Genomic DNA, 19942 nt, shown 5'->3' on the forward strand with positions numbered 1-19942 from the left:
CTCCAAAAAAAGATATAAAATATCGGTGAATCTTTCATTAGTTTGAAAATAAAAATTATTTCTATTGGCAAATCTCTCAATTTTTTATTCTAAATATGATTAATATTGGCGATTATTTTTGAATCATAATTCTTTTGTATAAAATATTAATGAATCTTAATAATAATAGAAAGTTCATTAATCACCATGGAATATTACAAATCAAAATTGAATATTTTTTTTACCTCGTGGAATATTATGAGGATTGTACATATACTTTAAATCAATAGTGAAAACTAAATATTGGTGTTGTATCTCTAAAGTAACTAATAATTATGATAATTATTGGTCAGTTCAATTTAATTTCTCCAATATATTATATTTAGGTGACTTAAATCTAATTGTGTAATGAATATTGTGGAGAATATTTGAGTTTAAATTTTTCAATAAAATAAATTATTGAGCAATTTTAAATATTCTAGAACTAAATTTTATAAAACTATGGCAATTTAGGTTATATCAAATCTTAAATTATTAGCCAAATTACTAGCTAAAAAAATATAAAATTAGCCAATTTACGAATATTAGCTACTAAAAAATACCTTGGAGAAGTTAGAGAAGAAGAATGAGGAGGATAATATGCATGGCATTATTTCCCTTCATCTCGTAGTACATTAAACAAGGTATATCTTGTTATCGGCATAACATTGCACATTTTTAGGTGCAAGTGCTATTCTATCTATGAACAAAATTGTGGGCCTTATTTGTGAGATATTAGTCACTAGAACTAAAAGCCTATGTAACTTTGTTATATATGTTTCAATTGATCCCTGTTATATAACCTTGGTGAACTCCTTAAAATGCAATTCAAGACCCTTCTTATCGAATCTTTCAATCAATCTCTCAATAAACTCAACATAGGAGGTAATCTAATCATATCCCATAGTAAGCATCCCATGATACCACCACGTGTGTTATCTTATACAAATGAATCATTCCATACTCAATAGCTTCTTCCTTTGGCATGGATGCACTAAAAGTAACTAAAAAACCTTTTATACCCATTCTCTAGACGTGATCTTCCCAAATCCAGCGAAGTAAGCTAATATGAGCTATCCCATTTTGTTCTGCAAGTCATGATGATGTGCACTACCACCAGTTTGAGGAAAACGCTCGAGTCTAGCATCTATATATTCCTTGAAAGTGTTGTTTGCTTGCAGATCGACTTTTCCATTCTCTTAATCATGTTGAAATTAACTATGTAACTCTATAATTTGGGTCTCATTCTCTAGTTATACCAAAACTCTAGGTGAAAAGATGGGTATAAGTGATCTCAAGCTCACTATTCTCACTAGCCAAGATGCATTTCCAATCTTATCATCGATGTTTCTTGCTCCATTGCCACCATTCTACCCATCATGTCCATTGTTGTTTGCGTTAACATTAATATCCATCTATCCATCCATCTTTTGCATCATTAAGTCCACTCATTGATTTTGTTCATGGGCTCTATGTTTAGCCTATTGTTGCCCCTATACTAAAGCATCCAATAAGTGGAAGAATCTCTCCCCATCCATATGTATTCTCACCCCCATGGTTCTTGTGCTCTATTCACCTATATTACCTATTATTTGTTCACCTATAACCCTATGTTCTTTTGGCCTTTTATTTAACAGTGTTTTGCTTCTTTGTGTTATAATGGTGAGACAATGGTTGCACACCCCAATCAAACATGTCACTGCCCACTCACTTTGTACCCACCAAGGTGGCAAATACACTACAATACAACTGTAAGGTGCCCCCTAGCTAGCCACTATATTTTTGCCTTTCCAACTCATTGTAATTTTGTCAAATAGTTTGCTTGTAAATTGAACATTGGGTTTCCTAATTTGTTCTCAATTTGCAATAGTTATAAATAGATATGGAATTACCACAACTCAAAATTGTCTATAAAGCTACTTACTAAATTTTCTATCTTGAGACCAATAATAGTAGAAATGCATTAATAGCAAGTGAAATACATTGTTAGCAGTTGAAATACATTCACAAAAAAGAACATTTAGTCTTTCAATCTAATTGTGACATCATGATGTAATTATATAACCATGAACCATTGATTTAGTCACAATGTAGATCATTAAACACATGAAAATCAATGAAATCTCCAATTCCCTAAATTCCTAGATAGTTTCAAATTATAGATGACATTGTCTGACCTTGTATAGAAAAACCTAAATGCTTCCACACCTTATTGGCAATCTTCTAGTTGACCTTTAGACCTGCACAACACCCTTAGGCAATGCCCAACATTGTACGGTACCTTCCAAACAGTTTGTAGATGTTAAATCCTGATAACTTGATCATATTAATGTTCTAATTTTTTAGATTAGACAAATCAAAAATGCATGTAATTTCCTTTATATATGGCCTCATGATAAATACATCTCCCTAGAACAGATTGGCAATTTTCTAGGCATATTTATATGCCTTGTATTTGACTATTGCAGTTAATTAATAATTAACTATTAGTTAATGGACAAGGGCGTCGATTTGTAGAGTAGGTTGTTTCATGGGGAGTCGACCTAGAAGGGGTTGTGTCTTATGAAAAGACAAGACCCTTGGGTAATATATAAGTAGAAGCAAGATTGTGGATAGAGAACACACAATACAATCTTAAGTCTGCTCTTTCAATCTGCTCCTTGGCGATTTAGTAAAGAAATAAAATATAATTTCCAAAATTTATTGCAAAATTTCAGATGAATAACATTTAGTCTAGAATTGTAGTAGATCGATTTGCAGCAAGGTATTAATTCTCCATCAGTGTTATATCTTCAGAATTTGTAGAAATCTTACATGGTATCAAAGTCAAGTTGTCAAACCTAGGCTCTTCAAAATGACAATCAGATTTGAAAATATCTAAGCAACATCCTTCTACCTTCAATGGCTAATGCAATCAAACCCCAAGAAAAGTTTGATGGAAGAGAACACTTTGTTGCATGGAAATTCATAATTATGATGACTCTTGAAGACAATGATGTAATATAGTTTGTTGAGAAGGAATCCAAGAAACTTGAACAGGATAGCCATGAAAATCATATTAGATGGAGTTAAAAAGTAAAATAGTACCTATGTTAATGAAACATTAGACAATATTTAATATGATGAGTGCATTAATAAATGCATGAGGTTAACAATGCAACTAGAACCCTTGCACTAAAAAAGCAACTAAATCATATAAAAATAAGGAAGGGAGAATCTATGAATTCATACTTCCTAAGGGTGGCTAGTTTAAGAAATGAACTTGCAAGTATAGAGACTATAATTAAAGACAAAGAGTTGTCACTTATGACTATAGATGGATTATCGGATTCATGGGAAACATTCTCATAAGGAGTAAGTGCTAGAGACAAACTCCTAGACTTCAATAGACTAAAGGAGACTGCCTTCAAGAAGAATCTAAGCAACTTAAGAAAAGACTAAAAACGAAAACTAGAGATGAAGAACTTCATTTTCTCAACACAAATTCCTACAAAGGAAAGAAGAAACACTTTAAGAAGAAAATTCCCCTCAAGGAAATAACAAATTCAAGAGGGACATATCTGAAGTCAAATGCTTCAAGTGTGAGAAACTTGGACGTTATAATTATGCTTCAAATGTGAGAAACTTGGACATTATAAGTCAAACTATCTTGAGAATACGAGACAGCAAGTAAATTTCATAGAGGTAACTAAGACAAAAGAAGACTATGATCCTAAAAATTATGTACTATATTTAGCATTATCAAATGATGTATCTAGCAAACTCAACTCTTGGGTAATTGATAGTGGATCATCCAGACACATTACGGGGTATGAAGAAGTATTGGATTCAATGACAGAGGAAACCGATGAAGACGTTACCATAGTTGACAATTCTACACATCCAGTCAAAGGAGTTGGAAGCTGCACCTTAAAACTAAAATCATGCCTCTTCTTGCACCTCGAAAGAGTACTATATGTACACAGAATCAAGAGGAACCTAATTTTTTTCACAGCACTTGAGGATGATGGATATAAGGTAGCATTTATGAATGGAAAGGTAATGATCTGGCCTAAAAACTCTTCTATTAAGAAATCAAAATTGATTGGTCAAAGGAAGGGATACTTGTATGAACTGTGTTTGGAACCTATTCAAGCCTTAGTTCATGAAGTTACAAATATAGATAAAGTATGGCATAGAAGGTTAGAGCACCTAAACTTCAAAGCCTTATCAATTATGGAGAAGATGGTTACTGATTTACCTAAGTTGAACAAAGATCATTCAAGCATATGCAAAGGATGTGCACTAGCTAAGAACACCAAAAGTCCATTTCAAAATAGCACTAGAAAAACTAACAATGTTTTAGAATTAGTCCACTGAGATTAATGTGGACCTATCCATGTTCTTTCTCTCGGAGGATTTTTGTACTATGTACTCTTTATGGATGACTTCTCCAGGAAGACATGGATTTACTTCTTGAAATGTAAAGAATCAAAAGAAATCCTTAACTGAAAATCTATCGGGACACAAAATTAAAACTCTTAAGACTAATAATGGAGGGGAATATACTTCAGATTTCTTTAAGGATTTTTGTAAAGAAGTAGGAATTAAGAGGGAGTGTATTGTTCCTTATAATCCTCGGCAAAATGGGGTAGCAAAAAGAAAGAATAGGACAATGTAGAAGTTGCAAGAGCTATGCTACTTGACCAAAATTTAGGATCCTATCTTTGGGCAGAAGTCACATGTATTGTTGTCTATATTCAAAACAAATGCCCTCACTCCCACCTCAAAGATAAAACTCCTAAGGAAGTCTTCTCTAACTCTAAACCAAATATTAGTCATCTTAAAATATTTGGGTGTCATGTTTACATTCATATTCCTAAAGAGAAAAGAACTAAACTTGAACCTTCAGGCAGAAGAGGTATTTTTGTTGGATACAGTGAAACATCCAAAGTATATAGAATTTACATATCTGGTCAAAAAAACATTGAACTTAGTAGGGATGTAATATTTGAAGAAGATTTAGCATTCAAAAGAGCCTTAAGTTTTGAAGATCCTTCGCGTATACCTATTTCTGAAGAAAATCATGAATTTGAGTTTGAGAGGGAGAACACAAAAAAAATTGAAGGTGAAATTCAAAATCTTAATCTTGAGGAAACTCAAAATCCTAAGAAAATGTCACTTTGGGCCTCTAAGACTATAGAAGAAGCACAATACTTCTTTGCACCAGAAGGAACCTTCAGAGAAAGCAAAAGACCCAAAAGATTCTCTAGCTATGTTGCAAACAAGAGTGATTTATCTAAATCAGAACCAACCAATGTTTCAGATGCTATTAAACATATAGCTTGGAAGGATGCTATGACAGCAGAATACCAATCCATTTTTAAGAATGATGTTTGGGAAATTGTTCCAAGGCCTAAGGGAAAATCTATTGTTTCTTCTAAGTGGATATTTAAAATCAAACATGTTGCTGACTGTAGTATTGAAAAATTAAGGTCAAATTCGTAGCCAGAGGATTCTCTCAAAAGGAGGGAATTGATTATGAAGAAACCTTTGCTCCAGTTGCCAAATACATCTTTATAAGAGCAGTCCTAGCTGTTGTAACATCAAAGGGATGGAAAGTAGATCAGATGGATGTGAAAATAGCATTTCTGAATGGAAAGATCACTAAAGAGGTAAACTTGGAACAACCTGAAGGATTTGAAACTCATAATCTTAAAGTCTTTGTTTGCAGGCTTAAGAAGCTCTCTATGGGCTTAAACAGGCTCCAAAGGCATGGAATGAAAGAATTGATAAACATCTCACCAGTTTAGGATTCTCCAAGAATGAAGTTGATCCAAATCTTTATTATAAAAAGGATAAAGATGATATGATAATTTTGATACTATATGTTGATGATTTACTAATAATAGGTGATGATCATCTTATAGATCAATACAAGAAAGCTCTAATCAGAGAGTTTGATATGAAAGATTTATGACTCCTTCATTACTTCCTAGGATTGGACGTATGGCAAAACTCTGACAACATCATACTTATCAAGGAAAGTATACTTCAGACATCTTGAAGAGATTTGGAATGTGGAACTGCAAATGTGTATCTTCTCCAATGGAGACTAACCTACACAAACTTAAGGAAGTAGCAACAGAATCACCCTCCATAGATTCTACTCTTTATAAACAAACGATTGGGTCTCTCATGTACTGGGTAAATACAAGACCTAATATTTTCTATGCAGTTAATCTCTTAAGTCAATTTATGTGTGAACCAATGGAGATTCACCTAGTTGTAGTCAAACACATTATGAGATACTTACAAGGCACTCTTAACCTTGGGCTCAAGTATGAGAAAGTTGACTTGGACTTACATGGATTCACAGACTCAGATTGGGCTGGAAGTGCTACTTATAGGAAAAGCGCTTCAGGATGTTGTTTCAGTTTAAGCTCAGCGATGATATCATGGATATGTTTTTAGTAGGCATCAGTAGCACAGAGTTCCACAGAAGTTGAATACATTGCAGTTGCAATGGCTTCTCGAGAAGCAATTTGGATTAGAAAGTTACTTGTGGGATTATTTGATCAACCCATAAATTCCATTATCATTCATTGTGATAATCACAGTTGCATCAAGCTTTCTGTGAATCCAATTTTTCATGACAAATCCAAGCATATTGAAATTCCTTACCATTATGTAAGAGATATGGTAGACAAAAATAATGTCGCAGATTAAACAGCAAATATTCTTACCAAACCTCTCTCTCGAGTGAAGATAGATCACTTCAGAAAAGGACTTGATCTAATTGAATTATAACTCATTTGCATTTTTTGATTATTAATACATTGATTTTGTGTTAAATTATTATTGTCAAACTATTGACTGTTATGGGCTTCACCATTTGTGTTTATTATCTAAAGAGGTGACAATCTCTATGATAATGAATAGACATTATATGAGATGACAATCTCTAAGATAATGTTCTAAAACAGTAGGAAACTATTATCAAATTTGGATGAATTAAAGATTCAATTGTGTTATAGACATTTCTATGCTTATGAGTCACAATTTAGATAAAAAAAGAATTTAATCATTCTTTGGATTTTATCATGTGTATTGCATCATATGTAATACAGTTATCACAAGTATTAGTGATAATTTATATTACAAGTTTAGTAATATGACAAAGTATCATGTGTACCATGATACTACATGCTTGGACGAATCAGATAGATAGAGTACAAATCTATGCTTAACAATGTGGCTAGATACGTTTCTCTCATTTATATTATCAAGTTAAAAGGGAGTGTTAAATCCTGATAACTTGATCATATTTATGTTCTGATTTTTCAGATTAGACAAATCTAAAATACGTGTAATTTCCTTTATATATGGCCTCATGATAAATACATCTCTGTAGAACAAATCGACAATTTGCTAGGCATATTTGTATGCCTTGTAGTTAATGACTATTGTAGTTAATGACTAATTAATTATTAGTTAATGGACAAGGGAGCCAATTTGTAGAGTAGGTTATTTCATGGAGGGTCGACCTAGAAGGGGTTGTGTCTTATGAAAAGACAAGACCCTTGGTTAATATATAACTAGGAGCAAGATTTTGGATAAAGAACACACAATACAATCTTAAGTTTGCTCTTCTAGCAATCTACTCCTTGGCGATTTAGTATAGAAATAAAATTTAATTTTCGAAATTTATTGCGGACTTCGAGAACAATGACATCTAGTCTAGAATTGTAGTAGATTGATTTGCAACAAGGTATTAATTCTCCATCAATATTATATCTTCAGAATTTGCAGAAATCTTATAGTAGACTTATATGACCCTATTCTAGATGGTTGCTAACTTGGACTTTTGTCTCAAATGTTTACCTAACTAGTGTGTCATAAACTTTGATTCAATCCAGCATATCTGAAAATGAGCCCTTAGTAGTCTTTTGTTACACCCACGTCAGAGCTCGCTCACTTAACTCACCAATGTGGGATAAATGGCATCACACTCCGTTACATTTTAAGTCTCCACTAAAAAGCCCTTTTTATATTTCCACTTGATTATAGCCTACATTAATAAAGATAAATATTTATATTTAACTTAATAATTTAACCAAATCAATACATAAATAAAACATATCAATGATACTAAAATACCCGATCGATATTTGAACATTTACAATCGACACCAATACTATCATTGATGATCTTGGCTTGGCCCAATTGACTACTATAAATAGTAAGTATGCCAAAACTGCATCTAAACATCTCAGATGGACCTATAATGTAAACTACCTGACTTCAAGATCTCTTAAATGTCCTAGTTAACCTACAGAACCATGGAGAAATAAGCTAACAAAAACCTTATACATCATGTGCTAGAAAAGGGGCATTACAAGAAGCTATTGCCATTATGAATCTTTGATAAATTTGCACTGTTGATGAGGTTATAGGGTAGCTGTAAACCAATGGTTTAATGTTAAACTTCATTAGAAAACTGCTCTTTGTACCTTCACTCCTTTCCTCGCATTAAGAATTAATTTTCCCAATTGTTGACTGGTGCTTACTATCATCTAGAACAGATGATTAAACTCCCCAGAAAATAATATTTCAGATAGCAGTGACATTATTCTATAAACGAATCAAGTGACCCTTTAATTTAATTAATCAATGCCTTACTTCACTCGACCTTTATCAAGCACATTCCAATCAGCATTCTTCCTAAAATCAATGGCATATGATTTTGAAGAATGAAAATAGGAATCTGTTTGTGCGTCATTGTAATGAATTTAATCTTATACTAACAAGGATGGGCAAATGGCGCTGGTAAAATAGTATTCAAGTAACTTGCATTACAACAATTAGTCATATGTTAACCTTACTGTCAAAGGATTAAATGGCTTTTAAAACTACTTGATATGATTTGACATTAACTAAGCCAATTTAATAAAACACTCCAAGAATGAATTAATACTGGATTGACTTCCAATGCAACCGATTGAGACAACTACAAAAATAAATTTAGTGATGACTAAGCTCAAAATCGCCAAAAAATATGAATATATCCAATATTTGTTACAAAATTTAAAAATATTTGTTACAAAATTTAAATCAAGTTTAACAAATCACCAGCTGCAAAATGCAAATGAATATAGAATTGTTGTATGAGAACAATGATAAAATCATGCAGTATATGTCAACAGTCTTTACACTGTTCAATTAAATAATTCAGTTCATATTCCTGTGACTTTGTGTGCCTATATATCATTACGATTCTCACTAAATACAGTTGCTAGCATTCTCACTTGCTGAATATATTCTATCAGAAATTAATTTATAACATGACTCTCGGTCTAGAATGGTTGACATGTAGATGATTACTATAAACCAGAGATTGCAAAATCAAATCAGGCCCAGCCACAGCTTAACCACACAATGCACTAAAATGGTCCTAATGCCTTCAACAAGCATTTTTGGCAAATGAAAGCCCAAAGAAGCAATTATCGAGGCAGCACAGTATATCATGGTTCTCTTTTCAGTTTTCTTCAGTTTCTTACCAATAACAACCATTTTATCATCATTGTGTTATTGGACATGCCACACATCCCAACAATACAGTTGCTTGTTTCCACCATGTAGTAACTATACTTAATAGCTGTTTATAGGATCAGAGAATCATTGTGTTTCTTGTACAATATGCCACAGAATCATCTATTAATACAACCATAATACTATGAAGATGAACTCTAAAAGGATACAGGATGTGGCGAATCAAAACTGCAGACACTGCATCTACAGTGTAAACAATTGAACATCGACACATAACTCAGTGTGGAGTATCATCATCCATTGTACTCTTCTTTTTGGTAAAAATACCTCCAATATTTGGAATCAGTTGTTTCTTCTTCTTGAGAGTAAAAGATCTATCAATAGAATGAACATGGTCAACTTTTTCTGGAGAAGCAATTTTGATGTTAAGCACCTTACCAAGAGGCTGAGAATGCACAGATTTATCTTCTGTAAATGTCCTTGAAACATTATTTTTCTCATTATTTGAAAAGTCCTGTGCAGCTGCCAAAACAACAGCCCTCTTCCGTTGCTCTCGTTCTCTCCATTTTCTAAGTTCACCTTCAACTGCTCTCTTGGCTGCTTCTGCCATCTCTGCTTTATGCAAAACTTGCTCAGATGCCGACTTGGTTTCTTCGATCTCTCTATTAGCAGCTTCTAGTTTCATCAATAATTCCTCCTCAGCTGCTTTAAAAGCATCAACTTGAGCTAGGGAAGCAGCAACCTTCATATTAGCAAGCTCATCTGCTTCCACAACCTTCCGATTTAGGGAGTCATACTCCTCTTGTGACATGGTAATACCCCCACCAGATTCAGATGTAGAAGCACGTGCAGCTATTGTTTTCTCAGTCAATGCTTTTATCCTGCCAAGAGCTATTTCCTCTGCAGCTTTGGCAGCATCAGCTTCCATCAATGCTGCTTTGTATCTACTTTCAGCTGTATTCAGGGCTGCCTTTGCCTGTTCTGCTTCCAATTTTGCTTTTTCTGCTTCCTCTTTCATTGCTTCAGCCTCTTTTCTAGCATTTACAGTTTCTGCAGTAAGTTGTTGAAGAGCTACCTCAAGATCAGAAGTGGCTTCTTTTGCTTTTGCTTCAGATGTAGCAGCTACTGCCAATGTTGATCTACATTTATGAAGTTCAACATTTAGATCTGCTGCTGCCGCTTCTGCATCTGCCACTTTCTGGTTTGTTTCTGCTAATTCTTTTCTAATCTGCTCCAGCTCATTTCTTACAGAATCCATGGCAACTCTCAAGGCCGAGTCTTCTTTTATTGCCTTCTGCATATTTTCCTTTGCCTCCCCAAGCTCTACAGAGAGTGATTCTACAGATGTACTTTTAACAGATGTGACATTTTTTATTTCTTCAATTTCCAATTTCACCTTATTCAGTTTGTCATGAGCCTTAGAAGCTGCTTCAGCAACCTTTGACTGCGATTCTTTGGCCAAAATAATCTCTTTTTGTACATGTTCCACTGCAACCACAGTTGTAGACAGCTTTATCTCCAGATCTTTAGCAGCATCAAGTCCTTTTCTTAGAGCCTCCAACTCCTTGCTAGTCTTTTCTACAACTGCAGCATCTTTTTGGTTTTTGGCCTCCTTTTCTGCCAGAATATTAGCATGTTCTTTTTCTGCTTCAATGCGAGCCAATTTAACAAGGACAAGAGACTCGTTACTTGCAGCAATCTCTTTCGAAAGCTCATCCACCCTTGTCGAGTTTGTTTCAACTTTGATCATTGCATCTTCAGCCTGCTTAGTTGCAAGTGTTTTTGCTTCTAAGGAAGCTGCAAGTTCTTGTTTAACCCTCCTCAGTTCCTGTTTAGCAGCATCCAACTCAGTTACTATAGTGATATGCTTGTCCCTAATAGCATAAAGCTCCTCTTGCTGACCTGAACTATTGTCCCCTGATGTACTGGTATTTGCAGGTTCTAGCTCCTCTGCACGCACCATGGCTATTTTAGTAGCCTCACTGGCCTTTTCTTTTAACTCCTTAGCCGTCTCCAACTTTTGAGTTAGATCTTTCACAACCCTTTTCACCTCCTCCAGCTCAAGCAGAGTTTGAACCTTTGTAGCTTCTGCATTCTTCAACTGCTCCTTGGATTTGTCCAATTCCTTTTGCATTTGATGAAGTTCTGTTTCCTTGGCTATGCGCCTCTATGAACAGAAAACAGAAACAAGTTCAAACATAATAAGAAAATGGAGCATAAACCTATAGAATTCATAATTAGCACATATACAAGACATGAACACTGATGATGATAATGAATTACCTCCACAACTGGAAGTTTGAACTTCTTTCCTTCAGCTTTGTCTCCAAAGACTCCCTCTCCAAACAAAGTAACTGCAGCTTTAACTGACTCAAAAGGTGCTGTTGTATCTATTTCTCCCCACTCTGTTCTGGTTATTGGATTGTGAGAACTGCTGACTACCATACTTGTAGAAATTTCTTGCTCTGTCAATAAAATGGCTAGGAAATCAGGAAAATATGTGCAAAACAATTTGAACATCAACATGCATTTTATTACCAGGACATATTGTACAATATTTAAATATTACAAATTCTTACATGACTAAATCCATTTATATGCAGGCAAGAGCCTACAACACAACGGTAAATTGTGACTCTTATGTGGGAGGTCCTGGGTTTGAGTCTACTCGAGCTTAATAAATAATAAGAATAATTATTATCACAACACGTAATAATAATTAATCTTAGCTTCGGCCTCTTACCGATAATATTAAAAAAAATTAAGTTCATTTATATGCATATTAAATATGTATTTGGCATGTATTTATTTTCATTGAAGTGACTAAATGAGGTTACATTGGAAAAAAATCTTAAATTCAAAAAATAAAAATTCTGGAAAAGCTTTCAACCAATTAAAGCATCAGAGCTTTCAGCTCTATGCAACTGCAATGATATGCTTTTTTATTCACAAATTCGAGTAGATAAATTTGAGATCATAAGAATCCTACAAGCCTAATGTTTATCCATTGTTATAGAAATTAGTAACCACAAGCTCATCTCGTGAGACTGATTAAACAAATATATGAGAAATTTAAACTAAGAGACACTGAATATAATCATTAACATTGAATATAACAGAAGTTGACTGTCACTGCCAAGGCAAGAAGCAGCAAAAGCACAACATTTGGAGTGGATGTCCTATCAGAACTGCTTTCTTCTCGGGATAAGGATGGAAATGGAGCATAAACAAACAAGCTATACTGCTTTCTGATTTCAAGCAAAGAAGTACACAATGGCCGACTAGTCCATTATGCCAAATCCAATAATGCACACATATATACACTGCTTAATTCCTAGGCTTAATAAGCATTCTGATAAGACACAAATGGAAAAAGGGTATTTTCACATCGTCACATCACATGATAATACCCCCAAGAGTTAAAAAATGAACTATTTGCAAGAAAAGATGTAATAAATCTGTAATACAAGAATGCAATCAACTAAGTCTCTACTATCTTGATTCTCTGAGAATAACAGTACAGAAAGCAATATAAGCAATTTAAATAATCTCCGTATGTCTTCCTGGATACAACTAGTTGCACACACAAATCACATTGCATACAAAGAATCAACAAACTTTGGACGACATAGAGAGCCAGACCATATGCAAGTTATGCCCAAACAGAAATTCTAAAGAGAGACTAAAAAGACAAGTGCATCTAGAAAATCCCAGTAAATGATTATTGAGAACCCGGATAATTCATTTGTTTTAGGCAAAATTTGTTTATGATATCCTCTTGCATACCAGAAACAATTTACTATACATCATGTCAAGAATTCAAGAAAACTGTGATGAAAAATTGATTAGTTCTTCAGAATAAATAGTTGAATGTGTTGGCTACCTGAAATTATAAATAAAGTGTGAACCAACCAAGACCGTGCCATATCAGATTAGCCAACATAAAATTACATGTCTATGAAATAAGAAAGTTGTAAAACCTCATGGGTTTTTATCCCTGCAAAGAAACTCGCAGATTCTTTTCAACAGAGTAAGGCAATCTAAGCTGCTCTCAAATGGTTACAAGCTTCAGATTTATACCACTGAAACTAATATCAAACCCTTCATACCAGAATACACATTGTTTATTCTAAAATTCAAGGACACCCAATTTTTTAGTTGGTAAAAAGGCAAAGTACAAACAACTCAAATCAACAAATAATAATAAACTGCTTGAAACCATATAAGTAATATAAGTGAACGAAATACATCAGGTAAATGTTTAACAGAAATAGTTTTTAGCTACAAAATTTATTTCCATAGCAACGGAAAAGGTTGAATCAAATTCAAGCCTTTGAACTTAGATTTTATATACAGTCGGGAAGAAAGACATCAAAATGGTGACTTTACCCAATTTCATAGTAAAATAATGCTCTCTATAGTTTCGATGATGTACTGAAAGTACCCAACATGACAAGAAATTACAAACGCATCAAGTGCAACACAAGTAAGAGGTAATACTGACATTATGTGATACTTCAATTTCATACATTCATGTTGCATATAGTCATAATGATGGGGACACAACCCAAGCACAGAATGGACACAACAAGAAAAAGAAAAGGAAAATTTTATTAACTGTGAAAATATGCTAGTACACTTAGTACAAAGAAACAGACTCCAAAACATGCCCTATGGGCTTACAATAGCATAAATCTGGAGATAAATTCTTCTCCTAGTACCTTCTCTCAAACTCCACTCCGAACTGCCTTTTACAATGCCAGAAATCTTCTTAAATAGACCCCAGAGGGTTAAGGATTAGGAATACATTCTAAAAGTGCTAGTTGGCATCCACCGACTAAATAGAAGGCTCCAGAAGCCGTGTTAGAAGTCGGCACAAAATTAGAAGAATCCAGAAATGGTAACCGAACTTTTGGGAGGCATAACTTTTGAACCGTAGCTCCGATTGACGAACCGTTTACATTTTCGGAAAGCTCTCGAAGCGCTTACTGTGAGAGTTGGAACCTTTATTTGACCCAAATGGGTATCCAGAAATGAAAACATATGAAACAGAAACTAAGTCTTAAGTAAATTTTTTTGGGTGACACAGGATTGCCCTTATACCTCTGGATGCTTCTGCATCAGACACCCATGGTAGATTGAAAAGTGACCCTATCACTTTATGAATGGTAGAGGAAATCCCAAATGGGAAACCTCAGCTGCTGATATCCAAGTTGAGTCTTCTATTGGCCGTCCTTTCCACTTGACCAAATACTCTTCATACTGCCTATTTTTGGTACTCCTACCCACACGATGATCTAGAATGTCTTCTATCTCCTCCTTCTTAGATGTAGGAATTAGACATGGCTCTAACATCAGCTCCTCATCTGCACCATCCTCATGATACTCTGTTAAGTCTGCAATGTTGAAAATAGGAGAAATGTGAATTCCATCTGGCAACTCCACTTCATATGCATTTCCTAAGTCATGTTTCTTCAGAATTTTGCAAGGGCCAAATTTTTTCATTTTCAGCTGCTTGTAAGTACCGACTGGAAATCTTTCTTTTCTTAAGTGTACCATGACTAGATCCCCTACTTGGAACTCCTTATGTCTTCTCCTTTGATCAACCTTAGCTTTATACTGTTGGTTCATCTAGGTAATGTGTGCCTGGACCTCCTCATGTAAACGCTTGATATGTTCAACAAATTCTTCAGCTTCAGCACTTGTCCTCTCCCCTTGCTCTATCTTCCTCAATTCTGGTGCAGTCCTTGGGCTACTTCCATATACAATTTGGAATGGTGATTTACCAGTACTCCTGTTTATAGAGTTATTGTAAGCAAACTCTGCTTGTGGTAGAATCAAATCACACCCCTTGGGCTTATCCCCAACTAAACATCTCAGCAAATTGCCTAGACTTTTGTTTACCACTTCTGTTTGGCCATCAGTCTGCGAGTGATGTGTGGAACTAAATTTCAAGTCTGTTCTCAACTTCTTCCACAATGTTCTCCAGAAATACCCCACAAATTTGGTATCTCTGTCAGAAACTATACTCCTTGGGAGACCATGTAGTCTTACCACCTCTCTGAAAAACAAGTCTGCAATATGGACAACATCATGAGTTTTGTGGCATGGAATGAAATGTGTCATTTTGCAGAACCTATCAACCACCACAAATACTGAGTCATTACCCGTTTCTGTCCTCGGCAATCCAAGAACAAAATCCATACTTATGTCCTCCCATGGCTTTGATGGAACAGGCAATGGCTGATATAGTCCAATATTGTGACTAAATCCCTTGGCCACCTGACAAATCTGGCAATTCTGTACAAACTTCTTCACACCTTGTGACATTTGAGGCCAAAAATAATGTTCTTTGAGAATGGCAATGGTCTTATCTCGACCAAAATGTCCTGCCATCCCTCCAGTGTGTTTCTCCTTAATCAGATTTTCCCTCATGGAACTCCTTGGAATGCACAATTGACTGCCCTTAAACAACATACCATCCTGAATCAAATAGTCTAGCCACTTGGTTCTATCTACAGCAACAGAATCTTTACAAGCTTTCCATGCTTCAGCAAAATCAAGATCCTCAGGGTACAGATTCTTGAGTTCATCAAACCCAACTACTTCAACCTGCATTACTGTAAGCAACAACTGTCTCCTACTTAGTGCATCAGCAACCCTGTTAGATTTTCCACTTCTATGCTTTAACACAAATGTATAGCTCTGCAAGAACTCTACCCACTTTATATGCTTCTGATTCAATTTACCTTGGCTATTTAGGTACTGTAATGCCTGATGATCAGTATACAAAACAAATTCCTTTGGCAAAAATAATGCCTCCATTTCTTTAAGACCTGAACTATTGCATAGAACTCTTGATCATAAACAGAATATTTCTTTTTCGCATCATTCAATTTTTCACTAAAATATGCAATAGACTTACCTTCTTTGCTTAATACAGCCCCAATAGCGCTGCCACTAGCATCACAATCCACCTGAAACACCTTTCTAAAATCTGGAAGTGCCAACACAGGTTGTTCTGTCACTTTCTTCTTCAGCAATTCAAAACTTCTCACAGCTGCCGCAGTCCATTTGAACTCTTTTCTATCCCCTCTTATTGTATCAGTCAGGGGTGCACATATGCCACTGAAATTCTTAATGAACTTCCTGTAAAAACTAACCAGACCATGAAATGATCTTACCTCAGTAGCAAACCTTGGAGTAGGCCATTCCAAGATGGCTTTTACCTTCTCTAGATCCATTTTGAGACCTTCAGGTGATATAACAAACCCCAAGTAGACTAATTCCCTTTTTGCAAAGATACACTTCTTCAGATTAATTAACAATTTCTCTTCCCTTAACCTTTCAAGGACACTATGAATATGCAATAAATGTTCTTCCAAAGTCTTGCTGAAAATTAAAATATCATCCAAATAGACAATAACAAATTTTCCCAAAAACTTCTTAAGTACCTCATTCATAAGCCACATGAAGGTGCTTGGGGCATTCGTCAATCCAAAGGGCATGACTAACCACTCATAAAGACCCTCCTTGGTCTTGAAGGCAGTTTTCCACTCATCTCCTTCTCGTATCCGTATTTGATGATAGCCACTCTTGAGATCTATCTTTGTGAAGTACTGAGCTCCACTCAAACAGTCCATAAGATCATCCATTGTTGGCAAAGGAAACCGATACTTGATGGTTATCCTATTTATAGCTCGAGAGTCTGTACACATCCTCTACTCTCCATCCTTCTTTGGTGCCTGTACTACAGGTACTACACATGGACTCAGGCTCTTTCGAATCAAACCCTTCATCAATAACTCCTGAACCTGTCTATTTAGCTCCTCAATTTCAGTAGGAGTCATCCTGTGAGCAACCTTGTTAGGCAAACTAGCTCCTGGGATTAAATCGATCTGATGACTGATTTGCCTTACCGGTGGCAATCCTTCTAGAACATTATCAGAGATGACATCTCCAAATTCACCTAGTAAATCTGAAACTTCAAGTGGTATTTCACTACTACCTTCTTTATCTTTCCTAGGAATCAAAGCATAGCACATATGCTGATGTTTCATGCCATCTAAAAGCTTCCTTCCATCAACAAGACAAATCCTAGCACTGCTACATACCTTTTCGCCTTCCTTTTTCATGGGCTTCAGTTTGTGGCGAACTCCATCCTTTGTTAGAGAGTATGTGTTTGCATGACCATCATGTACTACATGCCTATCAAACTGCCACGGTCTACCCAACAATAGATGGCAAACATCCATTGGGATAACATCACAGAGAACTTCATCATGGTAACTCCCAATTTTGAATTTCAGTAAACATTGTTCACTTACCAGGACCTTATGATCATCTTTCACCCAAGCGATCCGATAGGGCTGGGGGTGTCTCTCCCTCTTGAGCTTTAGCTTAGAGACCATCTCCTCTGATACTAAGTTATCAGTGCTACCACCATCAATGATCACATTACAACATTTATCCTCACACTTGCACCCGATACGGAATAAACTCCTCCTTTGTCCTAGTTCAATCTCACCACTTAGTAGGACCCTTTCATTTACTGTAGTCTCTCCTCTTTCTGCATCCTCTGAATGTGATGATTGTGCATCCTCATCCACATGAGCAACCCTAGCTTGACCCTCAGCTCTCCTATCTATCCTTCCTTGTCATTGAGGGCATTCAAAGGCACGATGACCTTCTTCATTGCAATGGAAACAGGTACCACGGAAGCCTCCTCTTCCTTGTCCACGTCCTCTACCTCTTCCTCTCTAATTTCCAAAGTCTTGATCACAGGAGCGGTTGAAACCCTCGTTCCTCTAGTTCCTGCTAGTACCCACATCTTCATTTCTCTTTTGGGTTTCATTTCGGCCTCTAAATGACCTACCACTACCCCTTCCTCCTTGACCGCGCCCTCTTTGTCTCCCTTCAAACTTCTTATTTAGCTTCTCTTCAACTCGTAGGGCAAACTAGTATGCCTCTTCAACGCTGGTCATTCTTACCAGACTTAATTCCTCCTGGATGCTAGGTCGCAACCCACTGATATAACGAGCAACCTTCTCCTTATTTGCTTCTTCATGCCTCGCTCTAATCAGAAGTCGATAAAACTCCTCTGTATATTCTTAGACTGATTTTCCTGCTTGCTTTAACCCATGCATCTTCTTAAACAAATCAATTTCATAGTCAACAGGAATGAACTGCTTCTTCAATTTGTCCATACGATCCCACCTTGTGATCTTCTCCTTTCCTCTTCTATTTCTTTCCAATTGAACCTCTTGCCACCAGATTTTGGCATGGCCTTTCAGTTTGGCCTTTGCAAACTTAACCCTATCTGGATCCTTCATATCCTCATACTCAAAGTACTCTTCCAGTTCATTGATCCAATCAACCAACTCATCTGGTTTCAAATTTTCTGAAAATACACCCACATCAATTGTAGGTCTTTTCCCAAACTTAGTAATGGCCCTAAAAAGCCTTTCCTCTGCCTAATTCAGAACTTCCACGTCAAATTACCCTTCTGATCCAATTTCTTCTTCTTCATTGTCATCCTCACTTTCGTCACCTGTAGCAACATTTGTTCCTCTACGGAGCTCCTCCTGCAATGCTTGTACCTGCCTTTGGAGGGCTCTAACCTCATCAGGATTAATAGCTCCAACCCTTCCACCACGCTCTCTTCGTGGAAGCATCTTCTTAACTCAAACCCACAACCACACAGTCCTGGTGCAAACTGCCTCACAGTCGGCGCTCTGTCTACACACTCAAGAAAACCAGCTCTGATACCACTTGATGGAGACACAACCCAAGCACAAAATGGACACAACAAGAAAGGAAAAATTTTATTAACTGTGAAAATACGCTAGTACACTTAGTGCAGAGAAACAGACTCCAAAACATGCCCTATGGGCTTACAATAGCATAAATCTGGAGATAAATTCTTCTCCTAGTACCCTCTCTCAAACTCCACTCCGAACTGCCTTTTACAATGCCAGAAATGTTCTTAAATAGACCCCGGAGGATTAAGGATTAAGAATACATTCTAGAAAGTGCTAGTTGGCATCCACCCACCAAATAGATGGCTCCAGAGGCCACGTTAAAAGTCGGCACAAAATTGGAATAATCTAGAAACGGTAACCGAACTTCTGGGAGGCATAACTTTTGAACCATAGCTCCGATTGAAGATCCGTTTGCATTTCCGCAAAGCTCTCGAAACGCTCTATAGCCCTATGGACCAGTTTCGCTCGTCCCCCATTTTTCAGCCCTGTTTGAGGTCATTTAATGCCCCTAACCTGACTTTAAAGCATTCTTAGGAGGTCTCCAAAAATCGAAAAACTGCGATAACTTTCAAACCGTGGGGCCTTTTTGACCTGATTCTTTTTTTGGAATGCTCTAAAGTACAATGACAATC

The 19942-nt window shown here is 36.0% G+C and overlaps 1 protein-coding gene across 1 annotated transcript in view; it reads right to left on the reverse strand.

Moving 5' to 3' along the window:
* Window positions 1-9305: 9305 nt before the first annotated feature.
* Window positions 9306-19942, reverse strand: part of LOC149570127 (weak chloroplast movement under blue light protein (DUF827)) — a 31633-nt gene continuing 20996 nt past the window's right edge. Inside the window, exons 2-3 of the mRNA XM_089822793.1 lie at window positions 11833-12014; window positions 9306-11716 (exon numbers count right to left, since the gene is read on the reverse strand). Of these exons, the coding sequence (XP_089678919.1) occupies window positions 9827-11716; window positions 11833-12014 (2072 nt within the window). The 3' untranslated portion in view covers window positions 9306-9826. The remainder of the gene's footprint in view (window positions 11717-11832; window positions 12015-19942) is intronic.

Source organism: Cupressus sempervirens, chromosome 3 (genome assembly GCF_028749045.1).
Source record: "Cupressus sempervirens isolate cs-2001-9-10 chromosome 3, ASM2874904v1, whole genome shotgun sequence".
NCBI classification, from domain to species: domain Eukaryota; kingdom Viridiplantae; phylum Streptophyta; class Pinopsida; order Cupressales; family Cupressaceae; genus Cupressus; species Cupressus sempervirens.